This window comes from Gopherus flavomarginatus, chromosome 6 (assembly GCF_025201925.1).
Source record: "Gopherus flavomarginatus isolate rGopFla2 chromosome 6, rGopFla2.mat.asm, whole genome shotgun sequence".
Taxonomy (NCBI): domain Eukaryota; kingdom Metazoa; phylum Chordata; order Testudines; family Testudinidae; genus Gopherus; species Gopherus flavomarginatus.
Window position 1 is genome coordinate 6,176,118 of NC_066622.1, and position 17,097 is coordinate 6,193,214.

The following is a 17,097-nucleotide window of genomic DNA, read 5'->3' on the forward strand; positions in this document are numbered from 1 at the left end:
CATAAGGAGATATATATACATACAGAACATGAAAAGGTGGAAGTAGCCATGCCAACGCTAAGAGGCTAGTTAATTAAGATGAGCTATTATCAGCAGGAGAAAAAAAGCTTTTGTAGTGATAATCAAGATGGCCCATTTCAGATCATCTTAGCCTCTTAGAGTTGGTATGGCTACTTCCACCTCTTCAAGTTCTGTATGTATATATATCTCCTCACTATATGTTCCATTCTATGCATCTGATGAAGTGGGCTGTAGCCCATGAAAGCTTATGCTCAAATAAATTTGTTAGTCTCTAAGGTGACACAAGTACTCCTGTTCTTTTTATAGAATTACTAGTTATTTTATTAATTATTAATGGCATGTTAGTCCCTAGGACAGTGGTTCTCAATCAGGGGTAGATGTACCTCTGGGAATACACAGGTACATCACCTCATCTAGAGATTTGCCTAGTTTTACAACAGGCTACATTAAAAAGCACTAGCAAAGTCAGTACAAACTAAACTTTCATATAATGACTTATTTATACCGCTCTATGTGCTGTACAATATTTACATCTCAATTGATTTATTTGATAATTATATGGTAAAAATGAGAACGTACGCAAGTTTTCAGTACTAGAGTGGCTGCGACACAGTGTGGCTGTGTCTAGTGTGGCTGTGTCTTTTTATGTCTGATTTTGTAAGCAAGCAGTTTTTTAGTGAGGTGACACTTAGGTACACAAGATAAATTAGACTCCTGAAAGGGGTACAGTCGTCTGGAAAGGTTTAGAGACACTGCCCTAAAGGACTCAGCTGAGATCAAGGACTAGGCCCTGTACAAACACACAGTAAGAGACAGTTCCTACCCCCAAAGAATTTACCACCTAAATAAAACAGACAAAGGTTGGGCCTGTCACCACACAGAGATGAGGTGATTTCCCCGAAATCACACAGCAACTAGGTGTCTTGACTCTGCCCACTAAAACACACCACCTCTGTATAAATCTAGGGTCCTCTTTCCTGGAGGCATTGTACATTTTATGAACACAGTGAACGCTTTCAGCAGCTCTCTCCACAGGATTTCATTCATTAATGTTAAATATTACCGAGCCGAGAAGATGGTTGAACAAATGGTTTCCCTTCTTTTAAAGATTCTGCTTTACAGTGTCTTTTTAAGTACTGGGCAATGCTTGTTCCATAAACATAAGCCAAAGTTATGGAGACTGTAAAACAATTTTAACAGGCTACTTGAGGAGAAGTGGAACTTTTGACCATCAAAATATGACTTAGGGAAAAAATGTTGCAGCATGTTACAGGGACAAGAATTCAATAAACAACACAAATGTGATTTCACAGTGGCCGTCAAAAACTAAAAGCATTAGCATCATTTTTATGGCACATTTATTACGGCTATTTAAAGCTGTTGCAAATAAGAAGCATAACTATGACAACAAAGATTTTCTGCAAGAGTTTGGCTAATTTCAAAAATACTATCTATCTGAGGGTTTTATACTGCCACCTGTCAGCACGGCATTTGGGCACCTTCCACGTAAACCCAATAGCAACAGCGAAGTCTCCAGTGAATTTCATGGAGTCTCTGGCACTTCTCCATTTAAGAACATAAGAGAGGTCATACTGGATTAGATCGATGGTCCATCTAGCCCAGTAACCTGTCTTCTGACAGTGGCCAGTGCCAGATGCTTCAGAGGCAATGAACAAAACAGGACAATTCTTGAGTGATCCATCCCCTGTCATCAGCTCCCAGATTCTGACAGTCAGAAGCTTACGGACATCTCGAGAATGGGATTGTGTCCCTGACCATCTTGGCTAGTAGTCACTGATGGACCTGTCCTCCATGAACTTACTTTGATATTTTTGAATCAAGTTATAATTTAGCCCTCACATCATCTCCTGGCAACAAGTTCCATAGGTTGATGGTGCGTTGTGTGAAGTATTTCCCTATGTTTATTTTAAAGCTGTTGCTTATCAATTTTGTTTGGTGACCCCTAGTTTGAAAGTAAATGCCGGTCTAAAGAGGTAAATAACTTGCCTATTCCCTTTCTCCAGTTAGGATTTTAGAGACCTCTATCATACCCCCTTTTGGCTCTTTTCCAAGGTGAACAGTCTCAGTCTTTTGAATCTCTCCTAATATGAAAGCAGTTCCATAACCCTGATCATCTTTGTTTCCCTTTTCTGTACCAGTGCTAATATCTCTTTTTTGAGATAGGGTGACCAGAACTGCATGCAGGATTCAAGGTGTGGGCGAAACATGGATTTATAGAGTAGCATTATGATATTTTCTGTCTTATTATCTGTCCCTTTTCTAATGGTTCCTAACATTCTGTTGGTTTATTTGACTGCCAATGCACACTGAGTGGATGTTTTCAGAGAACTAACCATGAGGACGCCAAGATCTCTGTCTTGACTGGTAAGAACTAAACTGGAGCCCATCAGTACTTTAATGGATCAGGCCTATGATAAGATGAATATTCATGGAGAAATTATGAGGCTAAAACTCTGCTTGGAGTAGGGGTTTTTGTGTGTGGCAGGGGGAAGACTAGGTGGGGGGCATTGGGAATAAAAGGGGTGTTTGACTTGTGAGGGTCACTGATGGTGAAAAGACTCTCTGAAAGAGGAAACACTTCTAAATAATACAGAGCAGTAGATGATACACCAAAATCAGACAACATGAGGCAGGCAGCATGCGTGATTGTATTCAACACTATATTTTAAAACTGGTACTAAAAACAATTTCAAGTATAACTTTCTCCAATGTCCATCTGGAAGGACTATCAAAAACTTCAGGGTGGCAAAAGCAGCATGAGCCATTCTGCTGCTTGGTACTCATTTGTCACCTTTAAGGTTTGCATATTCATACTAATTGCATTAGGAATAGGCTATAAATTCCTTTCCCTTTTCTCTCCTCTGACCACCTCTTTTGCATGCTTTTCTTTGGCTAGACATTAAGCACAAGACACTTTTAATGGCTATTCAGTCACTCAACTCCAGTGACAGCTTTATTTAATGCAAAGCTTGTTAACAAGTTGAATGGCAAGGAGTTTAATGTAATGCAGATCTGATTAGGAAACAGCAGCCAGACTCCTAAGGAGCTGGAGATTTTACTGAATAATATTTCACTTTCTCACACAACGCCACCTTTCAAGTACCAGCCTATATTAAATACTGAACGAGGAATCTGTTGTTTACATTATGGGTCATTTTCAGGAACACAACCATACACAAATATTTGTCTTTTTATACCTTTAATTTACAGTCTACTGTAATAAAAAAAACCATGTTATTAAAGTAAAAAGTCACTTTGCTGTTCAAGACCACTGGGAAATTGCAGGCTACAGTAGCTACTGTTTGATAGTCATGTCTTTGGAGGAAAGCAGCACAGAATTGATGTCTAGTGATGACTAAATTCAGTCTTGATTCTTTTTTTTTTAAATAGACTATTTTTCTTCTCTTTTTGCTAAATCACTGCAAACTGAAAATTTAAATTCTGAATTATAATAGGTGGGGGATCAGTGATGCACAAACTTCCATGGACTTCATATGAGTATTGTGCATATATAAGGGCACAAATTTAAAGAATTTGTTGCATATGATTTATTCTTACTTGCATCCATTGAAATACATATTAAAAATGCTGGCATATTACCATAGGAAGTCCACAAGCTTACATGAATGTGACATTGTGATGTAAAGATATGATTAATACTATTCATTCATCATTATAAACCAAGATTGTTTGAAAACCCCCTTTTCTTTTAAATTATTATTTCACTTCCTCTAAATTAGACATAATGGTCTTATTCTGAAGGGAGAAATAGTTTGGAAGAATATAATTTATTTATGAATGGTTTCCTTCAAACAGGAAGCATGCATATGCTTCCAAGAATGATAATTTCAATCAATAATCAAAATCAACTCCATACCTGAAAAAAGTGGCTTTCCAATTAATGTAAAAGCATAAAAATCTCTGAGATCTGACAGGACACAATTTTGCTTGCTTGTTAACATGGACCTATAGATCATGCCCCAAACTGCAGTTAATTAGAAAACATACAATTCCACATAATTATATATACCACATAAAGCTTGCCTCAGCAACTTTCAGTATCTGCATGCTTATAAATTCCTCTCTCCCTGATGTATGCTGTAAATTCCCATCTTTGAAGCCCAAGTCCAATTTACATTTATCTGCAAAAGTACACTGTTAAAGGATTATAAAAAGGCTTACGAACCGCTAGCGGTTAATTGATATGGGCTTGTACATCCCTTTGAAAACTATTGTTTCTTTCAATTTCACACAGCGGTTTAATGCAGAACCATAGAATATCAGGGTTGGAAGGGACCTCAGGAGGTCATCTAGTCCAACCCCCTGCTCAAAGCAGGCCAATCCCCAGACAGATTTTTGCCCCAGATCCCTACATGGCCCCCCTCAAGGACTGAGCTCACAGTCCAGGCTTTAGCAGGCCAATACTCAAACCACTGAGCTATTGTTCATGAACATCCCCAGTACTAGTTAAATATACTTTTTTCCATATTCAGCAGGTCTATTCTCCCATGAGTATGTGACCTACAAAAGGAACTGTTATTACTATTTGCCTACTTATACGTCCTAGGCACTAATGGGGAGATCGGACCTCTCAAAAGTAAAAATGAATGTATCTCCACTGTATATATTTATTTAAGTAGGCAAATTAGCTGGCTTCATTTTACTTGATTATATATTCTTATATTTAGGCAATTAAAAATAATTATATGGGAGCTGGTACAGTCACCAATGTAAGAAAACAGCTAAAAGAGGTTCTAATTTACGCACATGGGCTATTAACACCAGAACATAAAAATGGCCATTCTGGGTCAGACCAGAGTCCTGTCTTCTTACAGTGGCCAATGCCAGGTGGCCCAGAGGGAATGAACAGAACAGGGAATCATCAAGTGATCCAGCTCCTGTCACTCACTCTCAGCTTCTGGCAAACAGAGGCTAGGGACATGGTCCCTGCCCATCCTGGCTAATAGCCATTGATGCTATCCTCCATTAATTTATCCCAGGCCAATGGGGGCGGTGGGAAGCCGTGGCCAGTACAGTCCCTCGGCCCGCAGCACTTCCCGCCACCCGCGCTGGCCTGGGACGGCGAACTGCGGCCACTGGAAGCCGTGATCGGCCGAACCTGCCGACGCAGCAGATAAACCAACTGGCCCAGCCTGCCACGGTGCTTACCCTGGTGAGCCACATGCCAGAGGTTGCCGACCCCCAATATAGAATCATAATGGAATAGATCTCGAAAAGTCCTCTAGTCCAGTCCCCTGCACTCCTGGCAGGACTAAGTATTATTTAGACCATCCCTGGCAGGTGTTTGTCTAACTTGCTCTTAAAAATCTCCAATGATGGAGATTCCACAACCTCCCTAGGCAATTTATTCCAGGCATCTTTCATGCCAAATAAATTAACCCAGCCAGTTCCAGCATTATGTCATTCATGTCCCTCATTTTGAGTCTACAATTCAATCTGATGAGTGAGACCCAATTGTTAGGGGGATAGCAGAAGCCACAAAGATGAGCTGGGCATGTCGAAAGCAGTGGCAGTTGAGTGGGCAGGTCAGAAACAAGCAGCCAGGGACCATCATTCTAGCCCACAGGGGGAAAAAATAAGTGCTTAGAAATGTTGGTGTTTCTCTTGCTCTGGGTGTAGGATGGATTTCAGTGCTTTACAATCCCAATGCATAACATCAGAAATCCACCTGTGCCTCAGGAGGGAAGCAACTTTCTTAGGAAGAAGACAAAACCGACAGTAAGTTAAAAATGACCAAACATGACAGGTAGCAGATCTAGGGTCACAATTCAACAGTCACAGCTGATTTAAATAAAATAAATAAATAAATAAATAATAAAAACCATGGTGCCATATTTTCAAACTGGAGCAGAACTGTAAAAGTTCTGAAGCACAGTAGCAATGAAAGGAGAGTGAAACCCCAGCCGAAGGATAAGATAAGGAGATAAGCATGGCTGGTCACACCTGGGAAAGGCCATTGAAGGGTGCACCGCTGCTGCATCTCCTCTTTGATCCTTCTGGTGGAAAAACAAAGTGAGGAAATTCACACACAGATCACCCCTTTTGCATTCCGGTAATGAACTTTGCGGCCTGCCCGCGATCCAGTTAAGGAGGAAGCTGTAAAGCATGCAGGGGTTCCTACCTCCATTTATGCAAGGCAAACCCAGGGCACTGCTCGCCACACGCGTTGCAGGGCTGCCCTCGCTCCGGCTCGCCCAGGGCAGTCAGCTTTGAAAAAAGAAAGCAAAGCAACATGTTTTCCCCGCCAACTAAACCATCCTCCACCCCGCAGTGCCGGCCGGGGCTCTGATCTCCCACCCAGGTAAGTCTGAAGCCGGTCCCGGCTAGCTCTGGACAAAGGCAGGGCGAGCCCCGCGGGATGCGGCTCCCTAGGTCCCTGTCTGGGAACCACCTTCTGTAGGGTGACCAGATGTCCCGATTTCATAGGGACAGTCCTGATTTTTGGGTCCTTTTTCTTATATAGGCTCCTATTACCCCCCACCCCTGTCCCGATTTTTCACATTTGCTGTCTGGTCACCCTGCTTCTGCGGCAGCTGCAGCGCTGTGGCTGGGGGATCGCGCAGCGGACTCCGGGCGCCGGCTCGGATCCGCAGGGGCAGCAATGGGGGGCTGCCCGGGCCAGCAGGCGGGGAAGCGGCGGGGCGCCCCCCGGGAGCAGGTGCCGGTCCCGAGCCCTGGCCGCAGCGCAGCCCGGGGAGCCGGGCGCACTCACCGATCTGCTGGAGAGCCGCTTCCGAGAGCCCCGGCTGAACATGGCAGCGCCCGGCCCCCGGCTGCCGCTCCCCGGCGTCCGTGTGCAAGAGAGCGCGGCCGGCACAGCCCTGCGCCCGCAGCCCGGCGAGCCAGCGCCCCGCCCGCCTCCCTCCCTCCCACCGGCTCCCCGGCCCCCTCCCGGCTCCCTGCCTGCCCCTTCCACTGCCCGCCTCCCTCCTGGCTCCGTGCCCGTCTCCCCGGCCCCTGTCCTGCCTCCTCCCGGCTCCCTGCCTGCCCCTTCCACTGCCCGCCTCCCTCCTGGCTCCGTGCCCGTCTCCCCGGGCCCCGTCCTGCCTCCTCCCGGCTCCCTGCCTGCCCCTTCCACTGCTCGCGTCCCTCCCACCGGCTCCCCGGCCTCCTGTCCTGTCCCTTCCCCTTCCACTGCCCGGCTCCCCGGAACCTACCTGCTCCCTGCTTGCCCCCCCCCCCCACAAGCTCCCCTGGCTCCCTGCCTGCCCCTTCTCCACCAGCTTCCACTGCCACTGCCCCCTGCCTGCCCCCTTCCACTAATTGCAGCAGCTTCTGTTAAAGTTATTGGCTTTTTAAGTGAGTATTTTATTGAATTCAATATGAAAATAAATGCACTCAGTATCATAGCCCTTGGTATGTTATTCAATTTATTTTATGCTGTCCCCACAGTTCCAGTTGTCAGTAAGCTGCAACATGTTGTCATTAAGTTCCAGAGTTAACAGTCCCGTTGTTATTATTGTTTATACAGTGTAATCAGATAGGTGCAGCAGACCAAACACCAGCACCTGCCCTAAGGCCTTTGCAATCTGTGGGGTTATGTGGCACAATACAGGACAAAATGAAATGCAGAGAGAACGTTGTGCTGCAATCACATTTCATAAAACAGGGTTCTATAGAAATACTTAGAGACAGGATCAGGAAGGGCTCACCTCCAGCCCAGATGATGGAGCAGCCTCTCCATTATTATTTCGTAGATTCACCCCTAGTGTTTCTTGTCCCTCACAATGTCACCTCATCTCCCTCCTCTCCTTCATGTTTGTTCTCTTCTCTGCCCATCTCACTCACTTTGGGACATGTGTCTTGGAGGTAGTAAAAAATCTGTTTATTGGCTTCATAGTTTTAAATAAAAATGGAACTTTTTTGCTGGAATTGTATAATAAAAATATTTTTTAATGTTGCTCCAAATGTCCAGTGAGCATTTTTTGAGGTTTTGGTGAAGGAAATGAAACTGAAAACCTTATTTCCTGGTTTTTAAGTATTAGTTTGAGTTAAAACGTTCGGTTTTCAGGTCAAATGGTTGGTTTTCCAAGCCCAGTAACTGAACATTTTTACCAAAACTGGATAGTTTTTACCCTAAAAGTTTCTGTAAAAGTTATGGAAAAGACAAAACATTTCTCAAAAACAAATTTTTTGCACAAAATTACATTTCAATGGAATCATAGAATATCAGGCTTGGAAGGAACCTCAGGAGGTATCTAGTCCACCCCCTGGTCAATGCAGGACCAATCCCAACTAAGTCAACCTAGCCAGGACTTTGTCAAGCCTGACCTTAAAAACCTCCAAGGAAGGAGATTCCACCACCTCCCTAGGTAACCCATTCCAGTGCTTCACCACCCTCCTAGTGAAAACGTTGACCACCCCATTCCCTGTCTCCCTTTACCCTGCTACTTCCCATTCCCCAAACTTCCTCTCTCCCGTAGTCATTCTTTTCTGGCTTTCTCCCCCTGGATTCTTTGTCATCCTGTTCGCTGTGAGAGTGACTTCTGTACACACTGCAAGCTGTTTGGGGGGCAGGGACTGTCTTTTGAATATGTGTGTGTACAATGGAGCTCTGAGGTCTGAATTAACTTCAGGTTGATACTACAGTACAAATAATTATGGGACATGGTAACATACAGTAGTAATAGGTGAGTGCTGAGCGCTCTTATCTCTAGGCAAAGTCAGGGGGATTTCATGGCACTAGGCACCTTGCAAGACCAGACCCTAACTTTATGGCATTTCAGTGCCCTATATGAGGTACAGTATCAGAGGGGTGGCCGTGTTAGTCTGGATCGGTAAAAGCAGCAAAGAATCCTGTGGCACCTTATACACTAACAGACATTTTGGAGCATGAGGTTTCGTGGGTGAATATCCACTTAGTCGGATGCATGTCACCCACGAAAGCTCATGCTCCAAAACATCTGTTAGTCTATAAGGTGCCACAGGACTCTTTGCTGCTTGTATGAGGTACAGAATACCTAAAATGTCAATTTAAACCTGCCAAAAGAAAATCAGTATCAGAAAAATGATTTAAAACTGGAATCAATGTGCTATGGAAAATGCTTTCCAGGTTACCTGCAAATCATTTTTGGTTTAATTGCTTTTGCTATAAGGTCTGGAGTGCCCTCAATTGTCTGGCTGGTTGGGACACGTGCAGTAGGTTTAAAACATTTTTTTTTAAAGTAATCCAGACTTCTAGGGCTAAATTCCCTGCTGGCGTAGCTGCACTGAAATCAGTGAAATTGGTCGCACTTAAGCAAGGGCGAATTTAGCCCTAATGTACAGGCTGTCCCTCTTGGCTCAGTTACTGGGAGCATATGGCAGGAATTGCAACAGATGGTTCAGTTTTTTAAAAATTGTGCAGTTCACTCTTATTTTAAAATGATATGGGTCCAGATTCTCTGCTGTACCTCGCTGGGAGCAGCAGAACTGGGAAGCAATGACGGCTCCATGATCTTCTGCTCTAGTCCCAGCCTGGAGTCTGCTCTAATTTGTCCCAGCTACTTGTGGTCCCCAAAGGTCCCTGTGTCAGTTGGGGATCATCAGAGCACACTGTGCTCCCTTCCCAGCCAGCACAACCCTTCCTGCCACCAACACACCACCTGCACTATGGGCTACCAGCATGGAGGTGTACAAGCTTGCTGCAGAGTCCTCTGTGCCCAGGGAATCCGCACTGGGGACTTGTGGGTGGCTTCCCCAGCCTTTACAGTGCCTGGGTGGCACAAAGCACATTGGAGGACAGGCTTAGAACTCAAAACAACCTTGGCAAATTAGAAAATTGGTCTGAATTCAACAAGATGAACGTCACTAAAGACAAGTGCAAAGTACTTCACTTAGGAAGGAAAAATCAAATGCGCTGCTACAAAATGGGGCATGACTGGCTAGGCAGTAATGCTGCTGAAACTAGCATTTGGGATTCTAGAGGATCACGATTTGAATGTGAGCCAACAATGTGATGCAGCATGTTTAGTATTGAGAAAAAAGACTGAGTGGGGACCTGATAACAGTCTGCAAATATGTTTTATAATGAGCATGGAGATCAATTGTCCTCCATGTCTGCTGAAGGTAGGGCAAGAAGTAATGGGCTTAGTCTGCAGTTAGGGCGGTTTAGGTTAGATATTTGGGAAAACTTTCTAACTGTCAGGGTAGTTAAGCTCTAGAACAGGCTTCCAGTGGAGATGGTGGAATCCCTGTCACTGTTGGTTTTTAAGAACTGGTTGGACAAACATCTGTCAGGGCTGGTCTAGGTTAACTTGGTCCTGCCTCCGTACATGGGGCCAGACTAGATGACCTCTTGATGCCCCTTCCAGACCAACATGTCTATGGTTCTATGAAAAGGAGTTGAACAGTACCGAGAACATGTCTTCTGGTCCCAGTGACCTGCCTACAGACCAAATTCACAACCAGTAGAACTCCACTAGTAACTAATAAGGTCAACATCTGCGGCACTCTACAAAGCTGGATTCTTCAACTGGCCCAGCACACTGAGGCCTGGCCTGCAGGATGGACGGTGGGTGTGTGGCTCCCCTGGGCTCCCTCCACGGAGGACCCACCGCTCCCAAACTCTCAGGGGGAGACCCAGGGCCCCGGGCAGACTGGCCGGACCCCTTCTTACAAACTTCTGAGCCCTCAACTCCTAGTACCTTCAATGGGTTCTCTGCACCACACAAGGATCAGGCCCATCATAATCTGAGCCCAAGACTGGGATCCAGGAATCCTGGGGGCGTTTACTGGGTCCTGTCACTGACTTTTTGTGCAACAGTGGGCAAGTGATGCCACTTTTCTGTCCCTCTTTTCTCCCATCTGTATAGAGGGGACATTTATCCTGCTTCCTCACATGGCCTTAAATGATTAGTGTTAGTGAGACCTGAAGAAGAGCTCTGTGTAAGCTCAAAAGCTGGGCTCTCTCACCAACAGATGTTGGGCTAATGAAAGCTATCTCACACACCTTGTCTCTCTAATATCCTGGGACCAGCATGGCTACAATACCATATACAATAGTGTTTCCAAAGCATTTGGGGCTCCTGAGATGAAAGGAGCTAGAGAAATATAGATTGTACGTTACATTCATGGCTATATTGCCAGCTCCCTTCTGCTACAAAAATCACATTGTGGCTACTTCCATTTGCACTGGGGCGATATTTCTCATCCTCTGGGGCCGGCCCCCTGAGGCCCTGGGAAGGGGGCATGGACCTACCTCTTAATTGTTCACCACTCTCAGCTTTCATTAAAGCCAGTCTCTAACTATTATGGTTGGAAAGAAAAGCTTCCAAACGTGCCCTGAGTGTAGCCAGTGCAGAGGTGTCTGCCTGCCTTTGCAGAAAGCCTGAACAATAAGGCTGGGCTGTACATTTCAGTGGGTGCTAACTGAGATGCCAATGGTGATGCTTCAAACATTATATATTTTGTAGCTCAAAGCATGTAAGAAAAGAGAGGAGAGGAAAGTGCATATTATGAAGATTTATAACAGCATGTCTCAAAAAGTGGGGTTTGCACCTCTTGGGCATGAAAGATTAGCTGGGGAGGGGGGAGGTGATCTAGAAATTAAAATCGGAGTTTGATTCTTGGTTTTGCCACAATGTCCCTGTGTGAGCCTGGGCAAGTCATTTAATCCATTTGCCTCAGTTTTCCATCAAGAGAATGGAGGTAGCCATCCTGCCTTACCTCAAAGCACTCCTTTAAGGAGACATTCATTAATGTTGGTGAGATGCTCGGATACTACAGTGCTAACGGGGGGACTCAGAGAGATGGGCCCGGAGAACATCCATGAGATGAAGTTTGGGAGCACTGCATTTTGGGAGGAAGAGGGAGCCAGGAGGCATCCCCTTACCAAACCTAGCCTAGGATGCTAGCATTTTCGGGGCGGCATTTTGGGTCCTTTGGCAGTGACTGCGGCAGCCTGATCTTCGGCCGCCCCAGTTGTAGTCGGCATTTAGGTGGAGGGACCTGGGGCAGGGGGCATGGGGAGGGCCGATTGCGGCAAGTAAGTGGGGGCGCAGCATGTGGGGAACCGCTCACCGCCCCAGCTCACCTCTGCTCCGCCTCCTCCCCTGAGCATGCTGCCCCGCTCTGCTTTTCTCCCTCCCAGGCTTGTGGCGCCAAACATTGATTGGTGCTGCAAGCCTGGGAGGCAGGAGAAGTGGAGTGGCGACGGTGTGCTCGAGGAGGGGGGCGGAGCAGAGGTGAACTGGGGCGGGGAGCTGCAGCACAGCTCCCCGGACTGGGGGGAGCGCCTCAGGGTGGAGGGCAGGTGGAGAGATGCCACAGGGCTTGGGCGGGGGTGGCCACAAGGTAGACGTTTCGCCTAGGACACGAAACATCCTTGCACCTGACCTGCCACCACCCCCGTCTCCTCATAAACCCTCTCTTTCCAGAGGGAAACGCCCTGGAGCTATCTACAGACGTGTCATCCTTCCATGGGTTATTCTGCAGAGGAGGATGAAATTTGAAGCGGTATTATTGTTTGGCGAGACAGACACCTCCAGCAATAGGCTCAGAAACAGAGCGGGTAGAATAATATTTGTCAGAGACAATATATTTGACAAAAATTGTTGGCTTTTTTTGTTATTTAAATTGTTCTACATGTTTTGCCCCACATCATTCCACCAGCCCTGTGCAGAGCTGTCAATTCCAATTACTGCCTGTCTCATTTTTAAGTCTATTCCCCTTTTTCCATAGCAAGCCGAGCTCTTGCTTCCTTTTGACGTTTCAGCCTGCTGGGATGTGCAAAGTGGCAGGATCCCTTCCCTATTGCACTGGTGTAGACAATCAATGAGCTCCAGGGAAGGTTGAGGACAGTTCCTGCCTAAACTTTAATTACCAGGCTGGGTGGCTTTCAGTTACACGGCAAACATTACCGAAATCCCTTCTGTGTACAAATACTGCAGTATGCGCTATTACTTACCAGCTTTACCAAGCGAAACTGGAATGTGTTCAAGAGTCTTTTCTCCTGAGCAATTCAGGCAATGTTTCTTAATTCTGATTGGTCTGATACGTCGTATGGCATAGTTCCTATTCCCTGACTGGCAGAGCACGTTTCTTGCATGAAGTTTTGCAGAGCAAATGTAATATTCTGTCTCCGCAAACATTTCTGGCAGCAAAAGTCAATGGCATGAAGGTGCTTGGAAAGCCGACACACACGAGGGATGTGAACATACCTGATTTGTTTAGGGCTCGATTGTGCACTTATGTTGGCCCAGCCCTCAGAGTCACGTTTCACTGCCTCAGACACATTGCCCCCCAGTGCTCTGGAGGAGCGTGAAGGACGTTATGCCCGTTTAAGTGGTGCAGCGTAACAACGCTGTTCAGGTTCTGTGTGCGGGTGGCGGGCGGGGGGGGGGGATGCAGGCAGAATCGTGGCTCTGCCTACTCTGTGCCTTTCTGGACACCTGGCAAGACAGGGGAATAGCTAGAGTGCCATCTCTGAACTCCCGTGCAGTGGGCACTGGAATTCAGTCTGGCCTTTCAGGGCCAGTCTTTGGGGAAAATGGTGCCTGGGTGAACATGTATTTTGGTGCCCCCAGTTCCCGCTGTCTCCCTGGGCTCCCCACAACCCGCACTCATTCCCCCAAGCTCTTACTGCATCCCTGGGCCCCGCTGCCTCCCCACCATTGCCCTGAACTCCCTTCTGTGGCCTCGCACCCCAGGCTTACCCTGCTTCTTGTCTTTTGACCATGATGTCTTCCTCCCCACCCCCCGACCACAGTGACCTGGGCGGTTGCCCACCCATAAGACTGGCCCTGCCTTTACAGGGCAATGCAAGGAACGAGAGGTTCCCGATTCCCTTCTGCTGCCCACCCCATACCATGCTTGTAAAATCTAGACTATCGCCCTTCAAATTTAGACAAATGTTCATGGAAAATTTCTCGTGTTATTCCTCCAGCTCTTCCCCTAATTCCCCCCAGGTGCTGTTCAGGGCCAATCCCTGGCCATCTGCAATCTGCCAGCAGCCCCACTGCAGTCAAATAAATTTCATGAACAAGGCCAACAGAATGTGGCCTTTCTAGGGAACATTTAACATCAGCTGCTGCTGCTGTGACTAAATTACAAGGCAGCGGATCAGATCCTCAGCTGGAGTAAAAATCATCATAGCCCCTTTGTACTCACTAGAGCAATACTGGTTTATGCCAGCTGAAGATCTAACCCCCACAACAAGAGTTTACATCACAAATGATGCTGGAGTCAATGGTGGGCCCAGCTGCTGCTGTTCAGATTTTGCTTAGGCAGCCCTCTTGTGGCTCTTGACAGGGAGTGCTTCAGCTCAGGTGAATTACAGCCCTTCATTAATTCTGCAGCCATCTCCTAGCCCACTGATAATAACCCCTCTGGCTGGTATTGTCTAAGCCCTTTTGACAACAAAAGGGGAGTTAGGAAATGAAATAAATGTTTCTAAATGCCATGTCACTGAAGGACTGGGCTATAAAACAGGAATCTATTTTACGGCATTGTCTTCTGCTTATTAACCAAACCCTTTTCTTTGTGGCTAAATGTGCCCTCACTTGGGTCCTTTATTAGGGAGACAAAGTGATGCTTCCACTCTGGCCTGCAGACCTTACGGTTATTGAAAATAGAGATGATTATGCCTCCAGCCTTAGTTCAAGACAAGGATGGGGAATTTCAAGCTGTGCGGAGCAGAACAGCAACTCAAAACAAGATGAATCATGCCATAGTGCTTCGTTTACTTGAATTCATTTATTTATCGCACTGTGTAGGTTTTCTGCTGCATAGTCCATTAGCATTCTCATACTGGTAAAATGTATGTGGAATATTCACTGCACAGTTATTCTGTGATACACACACTTCGAATGTCTGAAAAAGCAGCAAAGTAAGCCTAGAGACTCATCGAGAGCACTCTGTGTTCCATCCATACATGCTTGTCGTGCTCATTATCACAGCCCTCTGACTAACATATGAGCGTTGCTTTCCCACTTGTGTCACATTGCTGGGGTAGTTTGATTGAAACAGCTTTGAATAATTGTACAGCAGTTCCCTGCCTTGATCAATACAATAATTTGTAACTATCACATGCATTTTCATTGTCCTCCCACCCAGGAATGTAAAACTGGGCATTAGGTACACACTAAGGTATTTCTAAATAAGCCCCCTCCCTTTAACCTTTGCATTTTAGTGAGTTAGTTGCTAGGTAACTGACTAAGATTTATAGTCATCTATTGTTAATTTCAGAGGCTGTCTTCAGTTTCACCATAAATAGTATTTGGGAGTCAACTTCGCAACAGAGCATAAGAAAACCAACCAGCCAGTTTTTACTACGTTGAGACAAACACACTCCATGCAGGTCAGAGCCAAGCAATAACAGAAAAACTGCCCCCCCCCCATCCCAAGGATTTGCATGGCCCCTCTGAACAGATCCCATAATATACCTACATTCAGTCAAATCTTCAGTGCCCGCTGGCACCAGCTCACAGAAGTGCTTGTATAGCTTAGCATCCAGGGTGCACTCAGTCTGACTGCATCCTGTTTACCACTCTACTGGTACCTCACCTCTCACATAAATACCCACCACTTGTTTTTACATTTCCTTGTCCTTTTAAGCTATTGCTCACTAATGAGCAGAAATGACGGAACAGCTCGTCTGAGAATTGCATTCCTCTGCCATAAAGAATAGGCTATTCTGAATATAGCTAAATTTTGCATACGTTTCCTTGTGGGTTATGCTACTTGATGCATTTGTTTTAATTAGGGATTTAAAGCAAAGGTTAAATAAATACACAGAGATGGGTCAGCAAAGGGGGCTTCTTTAGCCATATGTTGGGAGTAATAAAAGGAAATGCCATGTATATAATTCTCTCCCTTTCCTGCAGTGACCTCTAGTGTGACCTAGCAGGACTACTTACTTGTAGTCTCCTCTGGTACTACCTTAGTGTTGGATCTTAACTGAAGCAGAAAGATCTGAGATTTGGGGAAATCCATAGAGATGGAAGCAAAGGTGAGAGGAACTATATTAAAGTATTTAGAACAGAGTTATGCTGATGTTCGCTTGGGAGTGCAATGGAAGAGCCAAAGTCACTTTATTCAGTGCCTCAAATTACTCTTGCAATTTTTTTAATCCTCTTGGCGGTTTTCCCTCTGCTCTCTGCCTGCCTATTAGGAATAAAACACAGTATGTTTTTCAAGGCAGTAACCAAATGTACTTAGCACACAGACTGTTCTCCCTGATTTTTTGGAAAACGTGGGAGTAACAGAAGGTAATACGCTACTCTAAGGAGGAGCTGTATTTCAGAAACTTTTTTTTCGTTTTGTACATGTGACAAAGTGGGAATTTTTTATAATAATCTTGTGAAGCCTACTTGTGCCTCAGTTTCCCTATATAATCTGAATGGCCACCCAGTGGGGGATTCAAGAGTTAAGTCTGCTTTAGGGGGCTGCGCAGGGCATAAGAGGTGGGTGTTGCCTTGCTGTCTAGCTGTAATGAATGAGTCATTAAGGAACCAGATGGAACCTTCTGAAAACAATGGAATCAGTGCAGAAAAGAGACAACAGCTGGCCTCAGTGACCAGAACATGAACACCTAGGAAACCAGAATCCAAAGGAAGAAGGTTTCCCTCTGACCTCTCAGCTGGGAAGCTGTCCAGAGACCAGCTCGAGAACAAAGGACTGAGAGGTGACACGCCAAGGATAAAGAATGAGCTTCTAGAAGAGCCTGGGACTGCCAAAAAGATCAGAAAAGAGACAGAGCCTGAAATGTTGTCTGGTGGATTGCTATGGCTTGGCCAGATGGCCTGCGTCTTAATGCTGATTCCTCTATGCTAACCGAAGGACTTCCGACCTTGTGTTACAGTTCACCGTTCTGCAAACACTTGCTACAGCACATCAGTCCCTGAAGAGTGCAGTCTCTAACCAGGCGTCTCTTTCAATTGGATTAGCTGGGCTGAGCTCATGGCATGAAGGAGTGCTGAAGCCAGGTAAGGCTGCGTGGCCTACCATGAAGGAAGAGTGGGACCCCTTGGGGATCCAGCACACTGAAGGGATTCCTCTAAAGCAGAGGTGGCCAACCTGAGCCTGAGAAGGAGCCAGAATTTGCCAGTGTACATT

The 17,097-nt window shown here is 45.9% G+C and overlaps 1 protein-coding gene and 1 long non-coding RNA gene across 2 annotated transcripts in view; one reads left to right on the forward strand and one right to left on the reverse strand.

Moving 5' to 3' along the window:
- The window catches only part of PRICKLE2 (prickle planar cell polarity protein 2), a 190,596-nt gene extending 183,758 nt beyond the window's left edge, over positions 1-6,838 (reverse strand). The window contains exons 1-2 of the mRNA XM_050957332.1: positions 6,776-6,838; positions 6,185-6,270 (exon numbers count right to left, since the gene is read on the reverse strand). Coding sequence (XP_050813289.1) covers positions 6,185-6,270; positions 6,776-6,817 — 128 coding nt within the window. The 5' untranslated portion in view covers positions 6,818-6,838. The remainder of the gene's footprint in view (positions 1-6,184; positions 6,271-6,775) is intronic.
- The window catches only part of LOC127053241 (uncharacterized), a 172,993-nt gene that overhangs the window by 78,394 nt on the left and 77,502 nt on the right, over positions 1-17,097 (forward strand). The gene's annotated exons all lie outside the window — the stretch shown is intronic.